At 43.5% G+C, this 27500-nt stretch overlaps 3 protein-coding genes across 5 annotated transcripts in view; all 3 read right to left on the bottom strand.

The window, feature by feature from the left end:
- Positions 1-3479: 3479 nt before the first annotated feature.
- mreg (melanoregulin) lies at positions 3480-7476 on the bottom strand. Its single transcript, XM_060040387.1, has 6 exons — positions 7036-7476; positions 6594-6914; positions 6189-6351; positions 5500-5590; positions 4255-4418; positions 3480-3888 (listed from the first exon to the last, which is right to left on the bottom strand). The coding sequence occupies exons 2-6, from the start codon at positions 6686-6688 to the stop codon at positions 3685-3687; spliced, it is 717 nt and encodes a 238-aa protein (XP_059896370.1). The 5' UTR covers positions 6689-6914; positions 7036-7476; the 3' UTR covers positions 3480-3684.
- Positions 7477-7627: 151 nt separating this feature from the next.
- On the bottom strand, positions 7628-19133 carry stard3 (StAR-related lipid transfer (START) domain containing 3). 2 transcript variants are annotated; one of them, XM_060040368.1, is made up of 15 exons: positions 19031-19133; positions 18042-18261; positions 17509-17586; positions 16811-16888; positions 16564-16617; positions 15254-15371; positions 13777-13878; positions 13570-13625; positions 13290-13382; positions 13014-13076; positions 11198-11293; positions 10753-10832; positions 10151-10255; positions 9966-10059; positions 7628-9361 (listed from the first exon to the last, which is right to left on the bottom strand). In XM_060040368.1, exons 2-15 carry the CDS (start codon positions 18252-18254, stop codon positions 9254-9256), a joined length of 1338 nt encoding a protein of 445 aa, XP_059896351.1. In that variant the 5' UTR covers positions 18255-18261; positions 19031-19133; the 3' UTR covers positions 7628-9253. The 2 variants fall into 2 exon arrangements, with proteins under 2 accessions (XP_059896351.1, XP_059896357.1); XM_060040374.1 differs by having other exon boundaries at positions 18042-18256; positions 19031-19116.
- A 1046-nt stretch (positions 19134-20179) lies between these two features.
- The window catches only part of ppp1r1b (protein phosphatase 1, regulatory (inhibitor) subunit 1B), a 20402-nt gene continuing 13081 nt past the window's right edge, over positions 20180-27500 (bottom strand). The window contains exons 2-6 of one of the 2 annotated variants that reach the window (XM_060040354.1): positions 25698-25781; positions 25437-25512; positions 23390-23527; positions 22023-22208; positions 20180-21344 (exon numbers count right to left, since the gene is read on the bottom strand). In XM_060040354.1, the coding sequence (XP_059896337.1) occupies positions 22162-22208; positions 23390-23527; positions 25437-25512; positions 25698-25781 (345 nt within the window). In that variant the 3' untranslated portion in view covers positions 20180-21344; positions 22023-22161. The remainder of the gene's footprint in view (positions 21345-22022; positions 22209-23389; positions 23528-25436; positions 25513-25697; positions 25782-27500) is intronic. The other variant, XM_060040361.1, reaches the window with a different exon arrangement.

Genomic DNA, 27500 nt, shown 5'->3' with positions numbered 1-27500 from the left:
AAAGTACATTTGCATTTTGTAACACAGTTGGGCCATTTTCATTATTTAAGAGCGGATTGAATCGAATCGAATAGTTATTAATCGATTCAGAACCTTATGAATCGAAATCGCTTCGTAACAGAGACTAGTTGTTTGTTTTCGAGTTGGATTGCTAAAGAGGCTAATGTAGCTAACAATAACAATGATTAGCCGATGACTCACAAAGAACTCACAAAGATAATGTACTTCAGAAATATTTGATCCCCACACACCTCAACTATTTCAGCCTTTGGCATACAGAACAAAATACCCCTACCACTCCGGTTGTGCTTGTGTGTATTTGTACGTGTGTGTGTGTGTGTGGGGGGGGGGGGGGGGGGGGATGTGTGAGGATCTATGTGTGTGTGCCTGAGCATGTGTGTATGTGAGAACGCGTGTATGTGTTGCTCATATTGAACGTTCAGTCATGTTGTGCCACTATGGCAACCAGGAAATGTCATCCCGAGACGTCGCAAGTCACTAACATACGCGGGAGCTGAGATCATTTCTCTTAATGATTTCCCTTTCAACCAGGATTTGGTTCTGTGGAGCATAAACTCTCTTCTTTTTGTTGTTGAAAAACGTCACGGTAATGCATTTTATGACAGGTAGCCCCCCAAAATCCCCTTTTATCTTCCTAAATTGTTTATACAAAAGATGGCAAAAAAGAAAAGATGGCAAAAAAGATAAATAAAAAATGCACCGCACAGTTTCAGATCATACACGATAGAACTGTTACATCCAATTATACCTCAACTTTTACAAACATATTTGATACAGCCAATTCAATTTGGCCAAGGTTAAACCCAGCCATGAAGACACGGTGCGCGCATGCACACCGCTCTCTCTCTCATTCTCAGCAGTTCTGGGTGGATGACTCACCTACATGTCCCCAGTTCATCCTCCTACGTAACCGGGGGGGGGGGGCTAGAAGACTTGTGTGAAGGTGATCAAGAAGGGTCTGGATCCTGGTAAGTTACTAACCCCCCCCCCCTCCCCCCCCCCCCGAGGAGCCTGGCGTGTGTTGCATAACCCGGCTGCCGCAGCTGCTGCGGAGTGACATTCAAATGAGCTGTCAGGAGGGGAGAGAGAGCAGGGGGAGAGTGAGGGGGGAGAAGGTGGGAGGGAGAGAGGGAGAGATAAAGAGAGGGAGGAGGGAGGGGAGAGAGGGGGAGGAGGGAGGGGAGAGAGGTTAAGAGTGCGGTGGGGGAAGGAGATGGAGGGGGAGTCGGAGGGATAGTTGTGGGAGGGAGGGAGGGAAAGAGGGGAGGGACAGGGAGGGTGAGGCGGGGGGAGAGAGAGGAGGGGGGATGGGGGGAGATAGGAGGGAGGGACATTGTGACAGGGGATTGAGAGATAGTTTTCATACAAACACGTTTTGTGTTACTGGGTCTGTGTTTGTCTATTCTGTTCTCACAGAATAGTGTTTGTGTGTGCGTGTGTGTGTGTGTGTGCTCGCTAGTATGCATGTGTGTGTGTGGATATGTTTTGTGTGTATGTGTGTGGGGGACACATGTTTTTGTGTGTATCTTGTTTGCGTTTTTGTGTCTATGCGCGCTGGTGTGCGTGTGTGTGTGTGTGTGTCTACTCGTTAGCATGTGTGTGTTTGTGTGTGTGTGTGCTTGTGTGTGTGGGTCTGTCTGTCTTAGTGTGTGTGTGTGTGTACACATGACTATCTCTTTGTTTTGTGTCTATGCTTGCTGGTGCGCATGTGTGTGTGTGTCTGTACTCGTTAGCATCTGTGTGTGTGTGTGTGTGTGTGTGTGTGTGTGCGCGTTCCTGGCTGTCTGTGTGCTATGTGCCAGTAGGCTACTGCTTGCGATGGTGTTAAATGATGTGCCCTGACCAATCTGCCCTGGTTACATAAACAGGGAACAGCTGACCACCACAACATGCCCATCCTTCTCAGGCGTCAGCCCCTATCACCACCCCGGGGAGGACAGCGGGAGCGAGGCAGAGGGATGGTCAGATCCGGGCTGGTTTGGTTTGGTAAAGCAGCTACACATTAGTGAACGTGGCACACGGACTAACATCCCAACAAGGTTTCTATCTCTCTGCCTCATGTGACAACTAGGAAGAGTGATGTAATACGTGCTCAGTTATCTAGATCAGTGGTTCTCAAACTTTTCATACCGCGTACCACCTAAAATATTTGTACCACCAATATGTCCGATGTTATAAAATATAACAAAATACAGTACCTTAGGCCTGCTGCCCTATTCAGCTACGCACAGTTCATGCAGGAGTGGTATTTATTGTCAACTGTTATCAGCTGTACAAAGGGGTAGCACTAGAACTGACCCCCCCCCCCACACACACACACACACACTGCAAGTGAAAACATTAAGAATATCTACCGCATGACAAGAACCTGTTTGAAAAATGTTAGGCTGATCAGGGATGGGCAGGGATTCCTGTATTTAGGTGCATTTGGGGAATGGCCACTACCTAAAAAATCTTCCAGAATAATAACCTATGCACGGTATGTCAATTTAACCAACAAACATTCATTTCATGTTTGCCATGCTCCAACAGCCACATGAATGGTTAGTGTGAAGGGCTCACATACATCATCATTCAATGATGTCACAAAACTGAAAAACAGTGGCCCAACATTAAGTGCAACAACTCAATGAACTCAAACCCAACAAGCATGATATTCATTGCAGTTGTAGGGGTATTCTCTCGCAGGGTATTCTCTGTGCTGCCGTTTCTAAAATTCCAAGTACAAGTCCAACAACACCCGCCTTTGAAAGCCGGCTTCAATGTTTTGTCGCATGACAATTCTGTTCATCACTCCTGCACATCAAAAGTGAAGTCTTCGGGCATTTCTGAGGTTTAAATGCTGAACAGGCTATAAGATATCCTTATTTAATTCAAACCCAGGAGCGAAAGAACCTAGAGTTGACAATTGCATGCAACACAGTGGTCCGGATTTAGATGGAAAACTTTATTTAAACATCATTCTAAACAGCCAATACATACGAACAATACAAAACTCTAACTATCTCCTCATGGGCTAAAATCACTTACGGCCATAGTTTACAAGGGGTGAATTCATCACATCCTCTCCATATCCTTCAACTTGTCCTTTCTTTTCTTAAACTCAAAAAAAAAAAAACGTTTGACTACAGTAATCGCTTTTCACAATTATTACTGTATGCTACTACTTTTACCAGAATAATAACGTGAATAAATATGCTATGAGTTATGTTCAATTCGCAATTGTTCGATTCGACCTTGACCTGCTGAATGATAGTAAATGAAAAATAAATCTTGTGGTTTAAAGAGTGCAGAGTGCTGATAATCATAAGACAAATTATAAATGGAACCTTTTCATATTTGAACATAATATGCCCCGGGGTAAAAGAATGGAACAAATGAAAAACCTCTAACTCTGTGGACCACAGGACAAAGACACAAACACAAACTGCTCTCCAGAGAAAAACCTGAAACTCAACTTTGTTCATCACCGATGGGATTTTATTTCTGAATAACGGAAGAATATGGGACAAGATGGGATTCAGACTTTGAACTCCACACAGCAGTGGTGGAGAACCACCAATAGGAAGAGAGAAAGACGCAACTAAAGCCAGTCAAGCAACACAGACCATAGTTTTCTTCTCCATCTCCTCCTTCTCCTCCTCCTCCTCCTTTTCAAGGTTTCTAACATTCTCTTTCACTTTCTTCATCGTCCTCGTCAACACCGTCCGCTCCTCTCTGCACGCCTGCCTCCATCCGGGCCAGCAACAGGGGCAGGTTAATGGACAGCCCTGAGCCCTCCTCTTCCTCATCAGAATCCCGAGGAGGGTAGAAGCGCCTGGCCTTTGCCAGGAAGTCGTCCGCTACGTCGAGATATATAAGACGATCCTGGATTGGCAGGGGGGGGGGAGGGGGTGGAGGCAAAGAAACGGCGCAAGAGAGTGTGGACACAGTGGACAAGTATTGTGTTTTCAAAAGCAGAAGAAGACTAGTCTTGCTTTGCACTAAACATTTTTCTTTCTGTATTATATCTTTTTTTGTTGTACCTTCTTCAAATCCTTTTCATCTTGAATCCTAGACACACATCGCTGAGACTCATCCATTCAGACATATCTATAGGTAAACATATGTGTTCTCAAATCCAACTTTTTCCATCATACATTTTACTCATTCATCATACAAATGAGTCGCTCTGCCTGCTTTTAGTTCCCGATCCCCCTCCCGTTTAGGTGCTGCACTCAGTTCCTTCCTTACCAGAATGAAGAGGTATCTCTCGGGGGGAGGCTCTCGGGATTCGAAAAGGGAGGTCTCGGAGGACAAGGTGTGCAGCATGGTGCGAGCGGCCGCTGCGTTGCGCATGCGGTCGGAGGAGGCGGTGGCCGACACCGTCAGCAAGGAATCCGCCTCCGCCATGAAACCTGGAGGTAGGGTGGGAAGAGATGTGGTCAGATCGGGCAGCTCGGCGGTACACTTGGGGCGCATTGCCACCGGAGGATACGGGTCGGTTCAGCCTGCAAAAGGTGCGGCACGGGTCGCGTTTCAACCGCCAAAAGTGGGCGTGATCCAAACTGAGCCGTACTCGTCTCACAGTAAAGGCAAATTCGAGCTACACACGCCATCTGTTGATCCAAAGAATCGTGCGACGGGATAATAAAAAACCGACACACTTCCCACTAGGCATTTCTAGACAACGGCGAAAGCTTAGTTTATTAAAGAAAATGTCACGCAAAAGTTTGCCGTCATTCTTGGACGTCCTACAATGCTCTTTGTTCGTTGTGCGAGATCTTCTTTTTCCTTGGATTTATTAGCACGCTACACTGTGTGGGGCTGCTATGGGATCACAATGCTTACGTAGCTGCCGCGGCTATCGCCGTACGGCTTAATCCCCGCCCTACCATAAGGGTACTGTCGGCGGTCGAAACTAGGGCTGAACGATTAATCGAATTCAAATCTAAAGCGCGATGTAATAGAACGCGGTATGCTAATCGCAAAGGCTGTGAAAAAAAAAAAAGAAGTGATTCGTTACCGTTACTGACTGGAAATCTATACGATTCATTTATTCTTATTTTACAATTCAATAGTTAAATAAAGAAGTTTATAATTTAAATGAATCTCAACACATCGGCCTGGCCTAAATGTGTTGAGCAGTTTTTATGTTGACTGCTTCCAATGTTGTGTTGGTCACACTAAAGAATGATTTATTTATTTTTTAGTGAATACACAACATAAGGAACTTAATAAAGTATAAAAATCGCACATTAAATCGCAATCGCAGCATTGGTCAAAATAATCGCAATAAGGTTATTTCCCCAAATCGTTCAGCCCTAGTGGAAACGCGAGACGTAACTGAGCTGGGATGTACCACACCGCCACTACTGGGCTGAGGCGTGCTGGATCCGAAGTGTACCCGCCGGAGGAAAAGGGGCATCGGTGTATTTGATTCCAGTACACCCTTTTAGACACATATCTCTAAGGAGATCGTGTGGATTGAGTGCTCACCCAGGTTCTCCAGGATGGTCTTCCACTTGTCTCTGACCTCTCGCCGTGTATCTCTCAATGCCTCGATGTCTACGCTCAGGCGCCGGAACCTCTGCGGGAGATAGACATGCGACAGACTAAAAACTCTCAGATTCTTCTCCGTCCCCCTTTATGTACCCACCGACGGTGCCGTGATTGGAGAAGGTCGTTGCCCGACAAACGGTGTAGGCTACTTGCAGCCAGTGAGAACGCTGTTACAAGACAGTGGTACAGTGCAAACCCTCCAGAACAGGTTACATGGTTGTTGGTCTTGGTTATGGAAAAATGGACATACCTTCAGAGTCAAAGAAAATATATGAGGGATTGGGAATAATTCTATTTATAGTGACTAAATAAATACCTAATGGAGAATGGCACATATCCATGTATGAATATCTCATCCGTCTCAAACATTTGTTTTAATGTAACCTTTAAATTGTTTTATATTCATGGGTCCTACAAAAAGCATTGAAGCCCTATTGTATCCGTTAGTACTATTATTATGGGTCCAATGAAAGACCCTTTTGTATTTGTTAGTATTATCTTACCCCTGACTTTTTTTTGGCTCAAAAGCTATTCAAATTGACAGGCTTGTAGAACCATGCAGAAAAAAAAAAGTAAAAAAGAAGTCCAATCACATGACACTCCCCCCCCCCCTCACTTTCCCCTACCGTGGAGCCCGTGCGAGTCTTGCCCCGAGCCTGGAGCAGGCCGTAGAGGGCCCGGTCGTCGTCCCTCTCAGAGTGGCTGGGGTCCCCCGGCTCACTCCACAGGTTGGTCTCCTGGTCCCGCCGCTTCTGGACCTCACGGTCAAAGTACTCCAGGGGGTCTGGACTGTGAGGAGGGATACACCCCCACACACACACACTTTGCTAAATGCCTCAAATGCCCAATTTACTCAAATCCAAATTCCTGCTAAACTATTAAAAACATATGCTCTACTCTTGACTTCAATGGATTAAAGCATATTACACATCGATATAAATTTGTACTGTGATTATTTGTGTGTGATGGAGAAAGACCATAAGGAATTAGGTAGGTGTGTGTGTGTGTGTGTGTGTGTGGGACCCTCTTACGGAAGTAAAGCCTGCTTCTCGTCGTTGTCGTCTTCTTCCGCAGCACAGCAGCAGCAGCAACAGCGCATGCAGAACTGGCTGAATGTAGATCCCATTGCTATGGAGACCGGGCAGTAAGCGGAACCAGCAGGTACAGACTTGCTGAAGGGACAATGATCCAGAAGGATTACCTGAAGGTGAGGGGGGGGGGGGGCACTGAAAATCAAACCGGGGACTAACAGAAAATGTTAAGCGGGTGTCCCATGCGTAGGAGGAGAGGAGCTGAACGAGTCCTCTGTCGACCCAGGCCTCGTTAGAGTCATGAAGTGATGAACAAAGCGGCTGAAAAATAAAAGTTGAAGTTTGAAGGTGAAACCATTTGTTTTTCAAAGTCACACCAAGTCCCAACATGTTTCAGACCATCTTACTCCAAAGTAACATTTGTCATATACAGCAGGCCTACCGTTGCAAATTTAGAACTCTCCCAGCTGTCAAACAGTCAAAATGTTTTTTTATTCACAGTTCGTTCCAGTTCAGGCGAAAAAAGAGTGGCGAGGAGTTTTCCCTTCCCTTCTGGATAGCTCATTCCTAACGGTGCGCTGCGACTCATCTGCCTACTGTGGAGGACAAAGAAGAGGAGCGCATCAACCCATCCAAGCATAACACACACACACACACACACACACACAGCCTGAGAAGACAAGTCATAGCAAGATCATGTGAGCTCCTTTTCTTCGTGGACCCATCAGGAGCTGCAATGTTTTGTCCCCAGGGGACCTGCAGATCCCCACCCAGCACCCGTTTGTGACATTAACTACCCCCGGGATGGATTTCACAATGAGTATAGTCACCCATCCTTATCAACTCGCTAGCACCAACCGCATGTGATCCTGGGAAGATGCCTTGAGGTTATGATCCCATATAAATTGTATACTGAAATCCACATACATAAAGGTATATGTAACACACACAACCGATCTAGATAGCCATGAACATCCACCTCTTTTAAGTTGAAGAATTAAGTGTGAAGTTGTAAATAATGAACGACTTGTGTATTCAGTGTATACACTTTATTAGAGTTTCATTTCTGCTTAAAGTTTTGGGAATTTTTCTTACAAAATAAACAGTTGCGTTTGTCAGTATCAGTATTCTAGTCATGATTTAAACAGTAATTCGGATTTAAGTTTGTTAAAAGCATTTAAACATCAATAATAGGTAGGACAGTAAAAGCAACCAAAGTGCAGCGGTGGGGTTATAAAGCATGAGTCTCCAAATATAACCGATGTCAGAATGAAACAAAAACAAGTAAAAAGGACAAGTAAAGGCAGACATGTTTGTGTAACTAAGACCCCCACATCATCGTACTATCCACGGTCAATTAGAGTGCTTATTTCTTTACTCATTCATTGTTGACAAGTGAACAGAGTATCTTTGGGGTCACCAACCGCTGTACTTGAGGATCACAGGCAGACAGAAGGTACAGGCAGGATGGGGAGGTGACGGCAACAAAAACCAAAGTAAGTCAGTTTGAGGTGTCATGACGGTCGGATGACCTCATGGTGTGGCCCCCCAATAGGGGCCACATGTGTGGCATGTGGCCAGAGACAATTGTCATGCTTTGTCTAGTTTTATGGCGAATGAAAGGCACAAGCTCAGCCCCTCTTGCTTACTCCCCCAGTCAAATCGTTCCATGTCCCCATCTGCCAGGGAGTAAACAGAGTTTAGCCTTACACCAATGCGCAGTGTCTGCACATGAGACGGCCAACTGGTTACCCAGGAGCTTCATTACAACGAGGTGCAGAGTTTTAGGTTTTATGTACATGGATTAAGAAAAGGCTGATCGGATTCCCTTAGTAAACAAGATTAATTTAAATATCTGCAGTCGACAATCTACACTTATATTTTGCACAGTTACTAATTTGTCCAACCCATCAGTGAGTCATCATTCCGCTCAAACGATGGCGCAAGCGATACAATTCACAGAAATAGAGGGAATCTATTACCGATTACCTGCTTGCTGGTGGCGATGATTTGTATTTAAATGCGTCTTCCTTACAGAGCCTATACATTTGTATATTGCCCTATATCAGTGAGACTACAATGGTGAGATCAAAGCCGCTGACCATTGAAACTCAATGCATTTGATTGGTGGCATCTCCCTCTAGTGGTGAGACATGGTCTTTACTGCTCAACATAGCCAGACCAGACATGAGAGTTTGCAGCAATGTCTCAGTCATGTTGTGAAGGGACATTGGCTCTTTTTGAGGCAAGATACAAAAAATGACCTCACTCCAACTCAAATCCTGATAGGCTCAAAAAACATAATCCTGACCAAACAATGTCACTGCACAATGATACAAAAAATGATTTTTCTTAAAGATAAGTGAAGTACATCGGCCTACATAAAAATATGCACGTAACCATGTTCAACAACAAAAAGAGTTGAGTGGAAGAAGAGAGAATCTTCTTTAAACAGCCAAATCGGTTAGCCAACGACCGAGATACAGTGCAAATGCCTGTAGACATTACACACATCCACCATCTTCAGGCCATCTGGGTGAACAATGTCAGTTCCCCATTTGATGCAGCGCTACCCATTAGGGAGTCATCAGCGCTCATCGTGGGACAACACCACCCACAACATAGCTTTTTTTAAATGGAGGCTCGTCGCCCCATCCTTCCTAACGGCGAGAGGAACGCAGGTCTGTGATTCGCTGGCGCAGGTGGGTCATGAAGTCAAACATGGTGGCAGCCAGACTTTGGTGGATGAGGTAGCGTGGCAGACGGCCCTGGGCGGACAAAAGAGATTAGTGAAAGGAGAAAACACCCTTGCATATGAAGGGAGCCGCCAACGTCAATCTACAGTCGCGGGAATGTATAAAACAGTACTGGTGACGAACCAGTGTCTTACTTGACTAAAGGTGCTCAAATCTAAACGGCTGGTGTCAAGTTTATTCAACCGTTTCCTCCATAGTTTTCCATCTGGGGTTTATAAAGTACATCTTATCTGTTGAATATTACCAAAATAAAGCCCAATTCTGTCATTATCTAAAACTTGACTGCATTGTGTTGAACTGGTAGAGCATGGCATTAACATTGGGCAATAGAGCAACATTGACTAATCCCCAATAGTCAATTTCTGTTTTGCTCAGCGATGTGAATTTAAATAACAATTGTGGAAACAGATGGATATGTAACCCCAACAATATATGTAGTTTGTTATTTTTAACAATCGCATTGCTCGATAACATTAACAGAAACGCAATTATAAATATTTTCTGAAATACTTTCCATAATATCCTATCGTGAGGTCCCTGCAGGTTCCCATCCCTTCCAAACGGGGAGCCTTTATTCAACAAAGTTCAAGGATACTTTGTTACCCCTGGTTCTCACCTTGAGGTCAGTGTTTAGGACCCAGATGAAGGTACACACGGACGGGTTGCTGTGGGACTTGAGGACCACGAATCCTCCAGGACCGTTCTCTCCCCTGTGGAACCAGAGAGATGAAGACGGTTGGGTCGCATGGAACCCAACCATACAGTGATGACACATTACCTCTACATGCTGGGAGGACGCACCTGACGTAGCGGCTGTGCGGAGGTTTGGCGTGGTGCTCCGTCGCGATGCCCGCCGAGACGTAGCATTCACCCTTGCGCTCCACGCGTCGCACGTTGACAAAGTCCCTGAGGGACAAAAATAATGATCAATCAATGGCTTCAAGCTTTAACTGTTAGACAAGACTCATTACTGCCATTACCATCCTAATCAGATTAACTACATTCTCCATATATCCCCTCATCTCATTGCACTTGGCTCTTTGGGTCTTTACAGGAGAACCGTCCAATACATTTTTCAATGATGGATGGACAATAGGGCTCCAAGTTATGAATATTTCGATGGTCAATCAATTAAACGATTTATTCCAAAGTAATGTCTTAATTAGGCTTGCTTTATCTGACAGGAAGCAACAAAAAAACTATACTCATTATGCCTTTCATAATGATCCATGAACCAAATATTTGAATTGAACATCAAAGTGAAGCAGCAAGTGTTTGGCATTTGTCAAACAATTCATAGATGGTAAAAACGTGACGATGTGGATCGACTAATCGACAGCCCAAATGGATTCGAATTTGATCTTCTCCAACGCGAGCATGGAGGCGGATGCGTCTCTGCACACCTGGCTGAGACCACCCCCCCCGCCGCCCCAGAGGCCACGTCGTAGGACACCACCGTGTTGTCGTCCACCCTCTGAAGGATCTGGAGAGGAAGGGAAGAGCACGCTCAGCCCGCTGGACGCACGCAACAGACCTGCTCTGCTCTCCATCTCACACCACAATTAGGAACCTCGGAGGTCTGTTCCGTCAAACACCAGAATCTCTGAAGCCCTTTCCACCAAAGACTAGAAGAATGTAGTTTAAAAGAACTGCAGATCCTGTGAGGTCTTTTTCAATGAAAAGGTCAAGAATTCAGAACTCAATATAGAACATGGCCCCTTTCGATCCACCGTTACAACTTCTGAATTCTGATAGTTGAAGGCACCTGGGTGGCACTTACAATGCATTTGGTTGGGTCAATGTGAGGTGAATAAGGTCTAATGAGCTAAAAGGTTTGAGTGTCGTCACCTGGCAACCGGACACAGTTTTGTTCCACTGGACCATCTTCTCTGGCTGCAGGATAACTTCCTGGTACACAAGCTCAGGAGTACACTGCATGAAAGCCTGCAGCAAAGGATGGAAGGAAAATAAACACTATTGGAATGGTATGGGTGCCGGTATGAAAGTAAATTTGACTAGACGGTTCAGTAAACACAAGTCTGAACTAGGGCTGCAACAACGAATCGAGAAAAATTGATAAAAAAATCGATTACTAAAAGCGTTGGCAATGAATTTGGTCATCGATTCGTTGTGTCGCGCGATAAATACGCCACTCGTAGGCGCGGCACTGTTTACAGCCAGCCGCCAACAGGTTGGTTAATGGTTCATGCACGCCCACAGCGAGCTTTAGTGTGATCGACCACAGCTTGCATTTTGGTCATATCTTAACACTGGACTGTAGGCCTATATAAAGTGTTGTACCATGACTGTCTTTGGGTTACAAAAAACTCCTTCAACTCAGTGTCCGCCTAGTCCAACCGAAAACTCTGTCAGCTGCTGCTGCTGCAGACGTTGTGCAGACGGGCTCGGAGTCGGCACCAACAGTCGCGTGCATCAACAGTCGGTAGTATTCACTCAACCGGACGGTGTAGAAAGTCCCGTCAGTTAAAAATAGTATTCCAGTTTTTAAATCCATGTTAAAATCGGCAGGATATAGAGCTAGTTAGCTTAAAAAAAAGTTGCAAACAGTGTCAAATGTGATGTGTTCAGGTCTGTCAGTAATATGATTGATGTGTTCAAATGCAATACAAAAAAAAAAGAAATGAGATTTTGGCGAAAACGATCTGTCATCTGAGAGAAATTAAGATGATTTAATTGATTTTTAACCGTTAGTATTTACCGCTTAAGATCATATCGTTAACCGGTTTACCATGGACATTCCTTATATACTGTATATTTATAAAAGTATATCATACATTGTATGTTTTTTTTGTGCTATCCCATTTACGTATATTAATTTTTTTATCATTTAATATTACTTTTAATAGTTCCGGGACGTTGGAGCAATAACCTGGTGTTTTTGCACTTTAGCCTGCACTGTGAATTTGAAGTAATGTTCAGTTATTGAATAGAGATGCGGCAATTACAAATGTTTATTTTTTTATCCGATTCATTGAAAAAATAATCGACCGATTAATCGATTATTAAAATAATCGTTAGTTGCAGCCCTAGTCTGAACACAAGTCTGACCAATCTACTCTCCTAAGCCTATTTCACATAGTTCCCTGTAAATTACAACGATAACCATTAAGGAACTCCTAATTATTTTCACTATTCACAGTTCATGCAGTTACGTTCTGGAAAACGTCGATCTTGCGTCCTTTCACGCAGGGCATAGCAATGCTGGAATAGATGGGCCATGGCATAGTCCAGCAGATGGCAGTAATGCAACACTTAAGGATGCAAGCTGCCACAAATCTCACTTCGGAATCGGTCCAGTTTTGTTGTAAGAAAGCACTTGTTGGCAAACAAGAAAGAAGCTGTACTAAGGTTCCGCCTTGATATTCTAACGATGCTAGAAACCCGCTACGTTTTTGGATTTCTTATTAATACATTGTTCATAGTTAAATACATTTACCTTTAGATGCTCATATATTGTTAGAATTTTTTTTTAATTTGTAAAGGGGTTATAGAACCAGGCAGAGCTAATGGTTCCCAATGGATTTGGTCAACAAGCTTAGCTTTGTTCTCAAACGGCCGAATGGAGGATGAACCAGTTTTTCAGCTTTATCATATAAAAGTAATCTCTGGTGTTTGTGGCAAATGATCAAAGAAGCCATTGTACCTTCAGAATGAAGGTTTTGCCATGGTAGGGAATTTCCAGAGTGTAGACGGAATCTCCCATTTCCTGAACGAAAAGAAATACATCAGATATCGTAATTAATCAGACACCTTTGTTAATCCAAAAACCTTCAATGAAACCGATGAGGAATTTATTCAGTGGAGGAGGTGTCAGAATAGGTTACAGTGAAGAACATTGTTACTCCAGTATACAAATGCCAAGATGGCAATCTTATCTCCCAGATAAAAAATGTGAGCAAAGGTCCCAGCCTGAACTCACGTTGTTTTTCTCAAACTTCCAGTTTTCCTCCTGGGCTAGGATCTGCTCCACCACAGACATGGCCTCGCGGCCCTGCCTAACATACTCCTTCTCCTGGGGTGGGAGTGACACAACAACACGTCAGCATCAGGAGGAAGGCACATGTAACGGAGCAGTTTGAACACACACACACACACACACACACACACACACACACACACACACACACACACACACACACACACACACACACACACACACACACACACACACACACACACACACACACACACACACACACCTCGGCTGTGACTGCTCGGCGGCCTAGACCCTCCTCATCCAGATCCTCTTCCGACCCTGGGATACACAGTGGGTACGTTTCAAAGAAAGATCGCCGGAAAACATACAAGAAACACAGTGACTGATGTACCTTTTATGACATCAGCTCTGGAAAACATGAAGAGATGAGGTCTACAAATAATAGCAAGACTCATTAACACAACGTTACCTGCCAGGGATTCTGGCGGGGAGTAGAACTGTCCATCCGACGTGGGAGGTGGGTACATCATCGGTGCACGCTCGCACGCAGCGTGCACGACAGCCAGGTAGGCTGGAAAATACAACATTTTTACTCAATAACCAGATATGTTTGCGAGTTCCATCGTTTAGAGCATTGTTGTCCGGCATGCTAGTGCCAGTGCAATTTCTTTTTACAGCAAAATAATGTTGTGGCCTAGCATGTTATTTCTTGTTGATATATCGGTGGTTCCCACCCTTGGGGTCGGGACACTACTCTGTGTCCCCTGATATGCAGATGGTGTTGCAAGAGACGGCTGAACCCTTTTTGCCTAATTAAAAGGTCTGATAGACGTCCTGTGTACAAACTGACTGCTTAATGAAATATAGTCACGGCAAACTACTACTACTACTAAGGGTGTAGTACAGCAATGTGATTAAGGCCCCGTCCACACAAAGCCGATTTCATGGCGCAACCGCAAAGGTCTTGTACGGTTCGTTCTTCCGTCCACACGAAGCCGGTGAATCCGCTGACCGAAACCGTAAACTTCTGAAACCACCCTCAGGTGGTTTCAAATCTACCCGGTTTCGTTTTGGATTCGTGTGGACGCCTGAAACCGACTGAAACCGTAAACCATGACGTCATCGCCCCACCCCTCGACCTCCTAGACAATGACTGTTAAGCCCGCGGAGTCACCCTTTATGCGCATGCTCGCCTCTTCTTATTTATTTTTCTTCTGGATTTCTGTAGAAGAAGCAGCGCCTCTTATGGGCCTGGAATGTGTACTACAGCGTTTCTACAGATCTACCCGGTTTCGCTTGACTCCGTCTTTACGGAGATACTCCGAAACCGCATACCCTGGTAGGAAAGGTGGTGCTGTACCCATTTCAACTAGTGGTAATAGAGCCATCAGCAACAACAAATTCAGGCGGCATTCGGGAAAGATGTTTTCAGTAGACAGCTCTCAGTTCGCAATTTATGAATGAAGATCGAAACACGTCGGACTAAAAAAGCTTTAACTTGCGCTTGGTTATGTTACAACCTCGTTCATGACCAACATTTAGATAAACATGTACTTTTAATTCAGCCTTGGGTCAACGGGGTGAAGCGTGCCTGCACTGGATGCCTGCGCACTTCGATTACATCCCGTTCACCCAAGTTGGAGCACGCCTGCACTGGGTGTGTGCACGCTACCACGGCCGGGGATACTGTTCTTACAGGGGGTAACTACATTGGTACCACACCGGCTTCCTCCATCTTCTTGGGAAACCCAATCATAGTCGGACTAACCCAATCATTTGTTTTCTCGAGTCTCATGTAAACGCACTGAATGTATTTTGTTGTAACACCAATGTATCAGTTCTGGAATCAGTTCTTTCTGCACCCGTGCACATCAGCAACGTGCACACCAGCATAGTGCCACCCACCCACACCTACAAAGAAACACTGAAGAGCATCTTCCACTCACCCCTCTCATCATCTGCCTCCTGCGTGAGCACCTTGAAGTCCAGGAACCAGGTCTCCAGCCAGGCCACCACAAAGGAGGTGATGGGTAGCACATAGCCAAACGCATTCTCGGAAAAGAGCTGTGTGGAGAGAAGTAAGAGAAACTTCTTGTCATAATGTCCATTGAAAAGGCCAACTCTCCCACACCTCTCCTACCTTCATTCCATTACTTAAAGTGTAAATCCGGCAAATATTGAACCCAGGGTCTTTTTTGGCATGACGACCGATAAAATAAGCCCTCCAGACACTTTTTTTCGTTGATAATCGAGTGTAGAGCTTGTCGCGAATGCCCGGAGCAATGTACCAACCCAAATGGCTTCCATGTTATTGGCTAGGGGCAGTCTGTACATTTTAAATTGAAAAATTGTAACCACTAATATTGCTCAAAATAGCCCCAAACCTCTGCAGTCGCATGACTAGGGTCCCTACACATAAAACAAAGCATCAACAACTTAGTTAGCTTACCGTGAGTTTATTAAAAAAGACAGTTTTCTAAGTCTGTGCCTTACCGGTAGGTGCCTTAACACAAGTCGATTACCGGCGGCTACCCTAAATAATATAATAGAGCCAACAAATTTGACTTAACAATCTCCCCTCTTCATACTCGGCTGTTTGAGTGTTTTGGTGCCTCTATTATTATTGACGGTAGCCGGTAATCGACTTGGAAAACAGTATTTTTTTAATAAACTCCCGGTACGCTAACTACGTTGTTGATGCTTTGTTTTATGTGTAGGGACCCTAGTCATGCTACTACAGAGGTTTGGTGCTATTTTAAGCAATATTAGTGGTTACAAAATGACGATTTGGAAGCGTTCACACTGCCCCAAGCCAATAACATGGGAGCCATTTGGGCTGTTACATTGCTCCAGGCATTCCCTATACTCGATTATCTAAGGAGTCTGGAGGGTTTATTTTATGGGGCTTCATGCCAAAAAAGACCCTGGGTTAAATTTTCTTCGGAATTACACTTTAATTGGTATGCTTTTGAAATGTTTAAATGTGACTTTTGAGTATTTTATGTACTTGTGATAGTATCCGAGTACCTTGTGAAGCTCTATATTAAATCTAATGTTTAAAAACAGTATTTTGTTATTCTGGAATATTATGCGTGAACAACTAGAAGTGGTCACAAAGCAAACAGTAAATCAGTTCTGCTTTGCTTGCAGAAAGGAAGATAGGCAAAAGAGGAAGTTAGTGTTGCACTAGATAGAAATAGGCACATGGGGAAAATACATTTTGCATCAGGGTGCGAGTAGGGCATGGGTTACTCACGTTGGACAAGATAACCTTGATGACAAGGAAGACACTGGTAACTAGAGTGGTGATCTGTTGTGGATAGAGCAATTCAACCAAATTATGAAAGGATTGGTTGGACGGCTGAATAAACATTTAGAAGCACTCGTTACCCAAATGGTTCAAGAGGAGTCCTTGCTCAAAGTCAAATTACACACACACCTCTGTGGTCCGAGGTGACACACACACACACACACACACACACACACACACACACACACCTTACCGCAATCACCCACCAGTGCCTAAGTCGCAGCGCTGCATAACCCAGCAGCAGAGACAGGAAGCGAAACAGAGCGAGGAGCTGTGGCAAAGAAAACGGAACAAGAATCTTTCTCAGGGTTTTTATTTCATAATAGTGCATAATTACATTTGAAGAAATTAAAATTGTCCTCTTGTTCTAACATCTTTTTAAATGTTCAGGTATACCCAAATGGTACACTCTCCCAAAAACTTATAGAATATCCTTGCATCCAAAAGCTTTTAGAAAATGTCCTTTTTACAGATGTTCTCATCAAGCTTCACATTAAATTAAGACATAACACATTCTATTACCATCATATATTTTCTATATCTATTTTTCATTTCCCATTTCTCATTTAATGATGATTTTACATTTAATTTCTACCTGTCTGAAGAATTATGGCTTTGTGTTTAACCTGTGTTATAGAAATAAACTTGCCTTAGGCCTATGATTAAAAAAAGTGTTTTGGCTTAAAAAACAAGCCTGTACTGCACTCCCTGCATCCACAGCCCAAGGAGGCGGCTCGGCGATGTAACGCCAGAGGCCGGAGCTGACAGACGGCTTCGCTCCCCAAACCCTTCCTAGCCGACCCACAGCTGGTGGCGGCAAACCACTACCGAGGGAATACGCCCAACGGGAGCCGGAGCCAACTCGGGCGTGTGTTGTGGTGCTGAACTTACAAAGATGTCAAAAAAGGAAGAGTAGAAGCTGTAGCGGAGGACCTCGTTCTTCAGGTTGTCCCATATTGTGTTGGACATCTGTAGGTTCAACGATTCAAAACAAACAGACAAGTCAAACATTAACCATTAAGCAGATACTTTGACTTTTAGATACCTGTTATTAAGAAGCAAGAAGGGGTTAGGACCCTTGCTGGGATGCCTACAGTTAGATCTGGACCCCTTCAACTGGGAGTCAAGCCCCCGGAATAGCACTACCCTATCCTGCCACGGTCCATGTAGGGCTGGGCGATATGGACCAAAAGTCAAATCTCGATATCTTCAAGCAGAATGATATCGATATATCGCCCAGCCCTAGGTCCATGCAAGAAATCCATCACAAATCTTGCCATCATTTGAAACACGGCTGCATAAAAAAAACCTTAACAACACAGTATGGACATTGCAAAACATTTTCAAATTAGCTTTGCTTGAACAAACCCATCAGCGAAAAGTTTCACACCGACCAACGTGTGCACAAGTGGAAGCACACTCACATTGAGCTCAATGATCCACAGGAGGGAGATGAAGAGGAGGTCGAAGGTAACGAAGAGACAGAATGTCCGCCGCACATCAGAGATGACCTTTCGCTCCCCGGGGGGTACCAACATGTATGGCGAGGGCAGGGACATAGTTGTAGAGTAGGACGCGTTCAGGGAGGCAATGGCAGGGAGGCTTCCCCCCAGCTCCCCGTAGTCTACCCCTGGCATAACTGCGCTGAGACGGGGTACAATGGGTCATGTTCAGATAGATCCGTAGCTGATGGTTTTCAGATCATTCGATAGAAAAAAGGGATAATAGAAACAGAAACATGAACATTTGGGAAGTAACAACTACGAAACTATTGACTCATTTTTTACGCAAAGTTCAGACAATAATTGGGAATTTTAATTGAGATTGTTGGAACTTGCAGGCATATCTACATACAGTATGTGTATAGATATACGGGCATATATCTATCTGCCTATATGCATACAAACTATCTATCCTATATATTTATGAAAAAACGTAGATAATGTTGTGTCCATGTTGTGTCTTGCATGTTATGAAAGATATTTTGGAATTGCCCATGGGGAACTAGATTTGTCAGGAAATAACATTGACTGCTTGGCACACATTCCTCTGCTATAAACCAAAACACGAGAATATCATTCAACTAAAATGTTCACAATCCGTTACAGCTCTTGACAGTAAATACTTATTGAAATCCCTAATTGCTATATCAAACACAGTTAAACTAAGGTAACGTTACAACATTCAAACGAAAATATAACCCCATGACAATATTCTTCCAATTATAAGACCACCAGGCTAACTAAAGCTAGCTTAGATAGCTGACTAACTCAGTTATACAGTTTTACAGTATACAAACCGTTGGCATTTTTCTCCACATTAACATTTACATGCTACAAATGACATGTCATCCGAAAACAGTCTTCATAAAACTATTACTATAAAGCAGATATATTATACATTTGGAACTCACTTTATTTAGCGTAACGTCAACATCACTCCTCGCCTCTTCCGTGAAACATTTTTGAAGTAGAATCACTTCCGGCCTATATATTGGTCGACCCAAAAATGGGCGGGTTCTGATGTCACTTCTTGTTCAGTTTTTGTTCAGTTTCTGTGCTCCTTTCTACTTCTTCTTGTTAACGATAAATGTTGTTATCGGCTATATAAAGATATGTCGTCCAAAATGCATATCTTAAATGTATATACATGTACATCTTAAAGTTTGAGCTGGTCTTATTTAAATACACCCTGCTGTAAATTGGCTAATCACTGGTTAAAGATATCTGTTGAAATATACATTTTGAATAAATACATTTGAGTTAATGTCTCATGAGATATAGTTTCGTGTCTTTTGATCACAAGTCAATTTGGGAAAAAATAATCGATGTATCCCCATTCAGTCCTTATGAAAGATACAGAGATGGAAAAAGTACTGAAAAAATCTACTCAAGTAAAAGTAGAGTTACATCACTGACATTTTACTAAATTCAAAGTACAAGTATTGTAAAATTCACTCAAGTACGACTACAAAGTACTCTTTTCAAAACCTACTCAAAGTAGCCTACTAGTTACTAGTTACTTTGTACTGGTCATATTTAATGCCTCATCAATATAAGTTTTCAACTGCAAGGGGGGGGGGGGGGGGGAAGCTTGACATAATCAGACAGTAGGCCATTATTCGTTCAGCCTACCGGCTACACCCTAGTCCGACTGCACGGCTGAAAGGTATGCTTGTTATAGGTGAACGGTGAACTCAGAAATTCTCATGCAGCATGAATCTTGTCGTTCTTAACATGCCTGCAAGTTTTAACTCAGTCACCTGTGTGGTTTAATATGTAACTAAATACAAAACTTCAACCAAAACTTACTTAATGAAAGTAAAAGTACAGTTTTTAATAACTTCTGAAAGAAAACATAATACCAAAAGAATCAACTCAATACTTTTACTTGAGTAAATCTAATTTATTTATTTCCACCTCTGGTAAGGTATGTTGATAAAACCATCATATTTTATTGTTTATTTTTGAGAAAATGTCGATGTTGAATGAAAATCAGCAGTAAACCTCAGACTCACACAAAGTCAAATAGAAAAAGGCCTACATGAGTAATTAAATGCAAATTTCAAGAGGAACAAGGACATTGTTTATTTATAATTGTGTTAAAACAATGAAATAACAAGGAGGAAAGGAAACAGAAAAAAGGTTAAAATAAAGACAAATAAACAGAAATAAATCTTGCCTTGACATGCTTGTCTTCATACCATAAGAGAAGGAAATGGAGAGAGAATTAAAAGTGAGAGGTAAAGTTTGAGCTTTGCCGCGCCAGAGCCAAGGAAAGTACACCTGTCGGATGTCCACATGAACTACAATCTCAAGCTAAAGTAACCGGTAATAACAGAGATTACAAAATGTCATTATTTTTGTCTTAGGCTACATTTTTGCAAGCAACAAAAAAGAAAACACAGCTGTCTGGGCAACTTCTACATTCAACAATCAACATTATGTACAGCTGAGGGAGACCGAGATTGAATAATAACTTATATAATGGAGATAACGTACTTTCTGCTGGTTCTTTTTTGCTCTAATGCCAGTTGTACAGCAAAAAAGGGCTTGCTAATATGAGCAGGATATTGGTAGGTCACACTGAACAATGGCTACAAATTCTATAGAAACAGTGAGTTACATTAGAAAAATATGCTCTTACAATACAATAGATGGCTTACATACAGCCTCAAAAAATTTACTCATTATCACTCATTAGTATTACTTATATTGGTAAGAGACGTTTGAATTTGTTAACAATGCATCACTTTTGCCAAAACCGTCTCGTAAGTCAGGATGAGGAGTCAAATGGGGGAATCTTGAAAAAAGAGGTAGCCAGTTCTGATTTTTGAGATGCTATTCAAATAATGCAAGAATAAATTGAAAGGATATTGGATATAGGACACTCGTGAACATACATTTTCAACAAATACAAATATTATAGCTTAGTGACATATCTCAACTAAACCCAATTCATTATAACCCATTCCCACCACAGTAGTGGCCGAGAAAGCTGTAAAACCAATTTTTCACCACTAGATGGCAAAATATGCACAGCTTCCATTCAAGGGCCCACTACACGTGAAGTAGACCTATCTAACGGAACGTCATTATGCAAATCAGTTGATCTAGGACAGCACCCAACACACAGAGGAAGACACACCAAACCAACATTTCCAAGACTGTAAGATGCCGTTTTCAACATCATTGCATGTCTCCACTTATCCTCGGTGGGTTAACTTCCTATAAAGGGCACATTGAGAACACTAATCAAAAAAAGTGAGGACATGGGACTGGAAACATGAAAGAGAGAACTTGTGTTCCAGTAAAAAGTTTGGTCAAATGGACCTTTATCAACTGCTTCAGAGACAAGGGCAAATGGTAGCCAGGGTGATGGTGAGGTGGTGAGGGATAGAGTGGGGTGTGGTGTGGTGTGGTGGGGCGGGGGGGGGGGGGGGAGGTCTGTCGTCTTCTCTGCATAGTGTCAGTGTCGAAGGATCATTCTTCACCTTTGCATTAAGTGCAACTCTGCATACACACACACAAAGATCCCATTCTGCTTTAGCCTCCCTCTCTTGCTCTCTCCTCTCTCTCTCTTCTCTCTCTCTCTCTCTCTCTCTCTCTCTCTCTCTCTCTCTCTCTCTCTCTCTCTCTCTCTCTCTCTCTCTCTCTCTCTCTCTCTCTCTCTCCTGTGTCTGTCTCTATATATATGAATGGCTGTTCAGCCATTTTACTCTTATTATACTCTTATTTGTCCTTCCACCGAGTCTCCATTGTGCACACACTCCACTCCACATCAAGGCATGCACATGACAGCATATTTTTTATTATCTCTCCCCTACTGTTTGACTTTAGAGTATAGTTTCCCTCATAAAACATTCTCCCAACCACTTGCTCTCATTGGTCGACTTATTTAATCACTTCAGTTACAGCCCCCCGTTGTTCTTCTCCATCCACAATGTTTCTTCACTGTTACCGACTGCGGCTCCTTCTTCCCCTGTCTCTTCTTTCTCTTCTTCCTCTTCATCTTCCTCTGCTTGGATCTGCCTGCTGATGGCCGTCACTCTAGAAACCCTGATTGGTCGCTGGCGAACTTCACTTGATGACCTGATAGGACAGGACCAGAGGTTACTTATATGAAGACCTTTATCACAACTTAGAATAATTTAGTGTAAAATTCCAGTATAATTGAATGGGGAGGTTAACTCCCAAATCGCTTTTTCTCAGTTGCAAACAGCTCAGTTTGGTTCTCACAGAGCTCTGGTGAACATTTCTGTGTTATTTCTCATTTAAATGTACAGTTGTTCAAACGGGGCGATTCTCTGTTAAATAAATTATGCCTACTACTCCCGGATAAAACCAGTTTTCTCGGCTGTGGACCCTAGCACAAGCGTGGTTTGGCGACGTTCAACCACGGCCCTCGTATGGGCTCCTTTGGAACCTGCTCCTTATATCTGTTTCTTTAAAACTTTTGGACTGGCGCACTATAGGATCAGGATTTCCCCCTTCATATAATTTCGGTTTCAAAGCTATAATAATATTTTTTGATATATATTCTCTGCAGTCTCTTGGATAATGAGTATCATGAGGGCAGAACAGAAAGGCTGTTGGTCTCAACAGAAAGACCTTTTTCAGTTGTTCGTCACAAATATTCTCACCGGTAGATTCAGGGCTAGCCAGCGACAGCCTCACTGACACATGGTGGGTGCTTCACCTGAGCGGTTTTGGATCAAACATGTACATCTACATCTTCAAGTATTTGTCAGAATGATTATTTTTTTATAGCAACAGGTTCTACGCATGAAGTCTATGGCGGTAAAGAATTTTGAAACAATTTACAAGAATAGATGCTGCATTTCATTATTTATATATATATACATATATATATATTCATTATTAGTTTATCATTATGTTGATTGCACTATGCATTATAATAACTTTTTTAGCAACAGGTTTTACGTCGTCTACAGAGGTCAAGCAGTTTGAGGCATCATCAAAAATGCGCTAGAATAGATACATTTCATACTGCTCCTTTTTTATGACTCTTAATGTTGAGTGTGTCCTTGTTGAAACCACTACACTGCCTCTTTGGATATCACGGAACACTGTATCAATTGGTGCTGCCTGTATTTGCCATGAGTCAGGCCCTGATTCCTACACCACCCTCCCGACGTATTTATGTGTGTTGCCAGTGTACACAGCCTCCCTGCCGGGACATCACGCAGTTCATGTGTTTCAGTTTTTTGTATTTTCCTGGGATTTCCTTTGCCCCAGAGCTTCTGCCTCACCAGTAGCCTTCTTGAGAGAGGATGCCCCTCCTTCCTCTCTCCCCCTGTAGTCGTCATACTCTTCCCCTTCGTAAGGGTCCTCCATTGGAGGGTAGATCCCTAAGTGCTGCATTTGGGCTTCAGCCATCTTCTGCACAGCTGTATATACACCACACACAGACACACACACACACACACAAACACAGGGCAAACACAGCAAACACGGCACAGAGACAAACACAAGGACGGGACACGGAGGGGAGAGAGGGAGACGGGTTGGATCGGTCCGCTTCTAAAAGGTCGCACATGGGTTCAGAGGCATGCTCGGTAGACACACTGTAAAACCTTTCACTGCAAAATAACAGTAAAGTACTGGTAGCAGTTTTGCCAGTAAGGTACTGTCTATTTGCAGTATTATTACTGTATCATATAAATACTGTAATATAACAGTAATTCTAGGTTGGTTTCTAGGTTAAATATTGAATTGTTGGCTCTGTGACGCCCGATTAATCATTGTGACTCTCAAAATGTGATTTTGCTGTAAATTTACCTCAAGGTGTTGTAGTGCATACATACATCCGGGCGGTCTTCCATCTTCTATTATTTGTGGTAACTATTACCCTAACTATCCCGTTTATTGTATTCTTAATGTTAAGGTTGAGTTTTCTGACATGTAGTATTAACTTAGCTATATATTGGCTTGAACCCTAAACCCTAAACCCTAAACCCTAAACCCTAAACCCTAAACCCTAAACCCATACCCTAAACCCAAAAGCCTAATTCCTAAATCCTAGCCTAAATGTTGCGAGCTTATCAAGTTGAACCAAGTATGCTGTGGCTGTTTGACTCTTTGGTGAAATAACGTCTACTCTCTCTATGTTCTCTAGGTCACCTTGTCTCATTTAATTATTAGTCTCCCTCTCTATATCTTTGTCTCCCTGTTTCTCGCTCACTCTCTCCCCCCCACACTTTCACACTCTGCCTCCCCCTTGCCCTGTCTCTCTCTCATATCCAAGTATTTTGGCCTCATTAAAATATCAAGCTGTAGGCTTCGCACACCTAGGGATATCAGCCTTGATGAGTCTATGCTGACAGACTGACTTCATGCTTTTCATTTATGGTCAAATGATCCGTTCTCTAACATATATGTTTCGTTGGAAGCAGCATTTGTAGAAGGGATTTGGTGTATTGAAGTGAAAGTGCATGTGTGTGTTTCTATTTCAAACATGTGTGTCTTATCTACGTGTGTGCTTGTGTGCATGTGTGTGTGTTTATGTGTTAGTTTGTGTATGTGTAAGGGTGTGTATGCGTGTGTGCATGTGTGTGTGTGTGTGTGTGTGTGTGTGTGTGTGTGTGTGTGTGTGTGTGTGTGTGTGTGTGTGTGTGTGTGTGTGTGTGTGTGTGTGTGTGTTTGTGTCTTACACTGCTGCATACACGGCACACTTTAATCCTGGATGATCCAGAATTGCATAGACTGACAGTGCCTCACAGCTGTCACTCTAATCTCTCTTCCTGTGTCTGTAGCTCCCTCTCTACCGAGCTCTCTCTCTCTCTATCCTCTCTCTCTCTCTCTCTCTCTCTCTCTCTCTCTCTCTCTCTCTCTCTCTCTCTATCCCCCACTCTCTCTCTCTCTCTCTCTCTCTCTCTCTCTCTCTCTCTCTCTCTCTCTCTCTCTCACTCTCTCCATTTCGCTCAAACTCTCTCTCTCCCTTTAGATCTCTCTCGTTCTAACACACAAACAGATAAACTGTAGTCCATGCTATCTGCTGAACAGCCTGCGCATGAAGTGATTCCTTATACAGAATTAAACCACAAATTAGCAGATAAAATAATAAGTAGCACCGTCATGTATTCTACACCGTATGTCCCACACATGCACCTTCCCCCACTTCCCCCACTGATTTCTGAGTTCACAAGCAACAAAGGTGCCAGATGATAACTTCTACTTTCAGGCGATGGTGAGGAGAATCACAAGGGAACCAACACAGGGATAATTAACACCAGCACCACACCCAAACCTGCACACCAATGACTACAGCGTGCTGTTGTCACTGTGGACATCACCTACCTCTAAGTGATGGCGGCTGGTACACGTTTGGATTGACACGTTTTGGCTTGAGCACTCCATTCTCACCTACGACCCACTATGCAACGGGAAGGACGAAGCAGAGAGAAGAGGAACTAAAGCCACAGTCAAGGAAATAGGATTCTAATATAATCACGAGGCTTGGACAGCCATTATAATCTTTGAATGCATTAGGAAAGGACTTCAATGACATCATCTTAACCTGGTGCGTCATGAAAAGGTGTGAAACCCCATCTTGTCTACCTGGTGAGTGGATTGATCCTCATCAGGAGATCCCTGGTCTGCTACTCTGAAGAGAGTTGCTGGAGTAGGCCTTCGACGACGTATCTGGAACACACACAGAAACAGACACGCGCGCAATCACAACCACACACACACACACACACACACACGCACACACACTCGCACACACACACACACACACACACACACACACACACACACACACACACACACACACACACACACACACACACACACACACACACACACACACACACACACACACACACAGAGATACACACACACAGAAACACACACACATAATGATAATTTTAGTGTACAGCACAGACAAATTCTTTTGATGCATTAAGAACATATTAGGGTTTTTCGCACCCCAATTTACCCTCTCGGATCCAACAAATATTTGAGGTTTCATTTTCATTTCAATTCGATTAGACGGCTTTGCGGTTCCAGAGGCGGGACTTGGGTAGAGGTGTTACTGCGTTGTCACTTCAACAGAGACAACGCAGCAACATCAAAATAGCAGTTCTAACTGGAGAGATGGTAAAATCCGCGAGCTGCTGACCATCATGGGGGAGAAGGTGAGTAGTCGCATTTAATGGTGCGATCTACGAGAAAGTAACAGAAGAACTTTCCTTACAAGGCTTTTGTCGGGATATAAAACAAGTGGTCAGCAAAATAAAAAATATGTTGGCGGTACCTCACTTGTAAATAGTTAATCGCGTTTGTAGCCTACACTCAGATGTATACTCATTCTTGCATGCGAGTGGCTTGATAAATCAAAAAATGAAAACATTCAGAGTATGCAAACTATTCTCAAGAGGTCTCCGTGCGTTGCTCTCACTTCCAGTCGGGGTTCTTCAAAGTGAGAGCAACGCACATTTGGGAACAACAAACCTATTACATCTTCTAATTATTGTCAGCGATGGGGTCATTGGAAGAATGAGTGCCCCTTGCTCAAATCAAAGAAAGGGTTTTAGTACAAGGCCTGCTAAATCTGCTGCGGAGGTCCTGAAAGCACCTGGGCAGTTGGATTTTTGAAGTTGGTCGGTATGGAGAAGAGTTGGTCGGTAGGGAGAAGAGTTGGTCGGTAGGAAGAAGAGTTGGTCGGTAGGGAGAAGAGTTGGTCGGTGGGGAGAAGAGTTGGTCGGTAGGGAGAAGAGTTGGTCGGTGGGGAGAAGAGTTGGTCGGTAGGGAGAAGAGTTGGTCGGTAGGGAGAAGAGTTGGTCGGTAGGGAGAAGAGTTGGTCGGTCGGGAGAAGAGTTGGTCGGTAGGGAGAAGAGTTGGTCGGTAGGGAGAAGAGTTGGTCGGTAGGGAGAAGAGTTGGTCGGTAGGGATGATTGGCATACCTGAGTATACAATGTATCCCAAGCATGTTTTTCGGGGGTTATAGTTTGTTTATGTAACTTATGGTTCCACCCATGAAACATTCGTCGTGTTTCAGGTCACGTGGTGAACCCCGTTCCTATGGAGGGGGGTGTGCCAGCCCTCTGGCCCCTCCTGATGCCAGGCACCCAGGAGGGGATCAGTGTAATGGCGAACACCCATGCTGGCTGAGCTCCTCAGCTATATCAACTCTAGGAGTCAACCACTTGAACTCTCTCTCTCCTTTGACATACTGTTTGTTTAGGTTTTTGGGTGAGCTTTGCTTTTGCACATACACCACATTCTCCACTCATCCACACACATCACACATCGCTGATTAGTGATTTACATGCATCACTTTAACTTACTTTACTTTAGGTTTGATTAAATAAACTATTATTGATCAACTTAAAGCCATGTGTGGTCTCCTCTTTGTCA

The sequence above is a fragment of the Gadus macrocephalus genome, chromosome 2 (genome assembly GCF_031168955.1).
Source record: "Gadus macrocephalus chromosome 2, ASM3116895v1".
Lineage (NCBI taxonomy): Eukaryota > Metazoa > Chordata > Actinopteri > Gadiformes > Gadidae > Gadus > Gadus macrocephalus.
The sequence above is the reverse complement of the archived record's forward strand: the minus strand, read 5'-3'. Positions and strand labels throughout refer to the sequence as shown.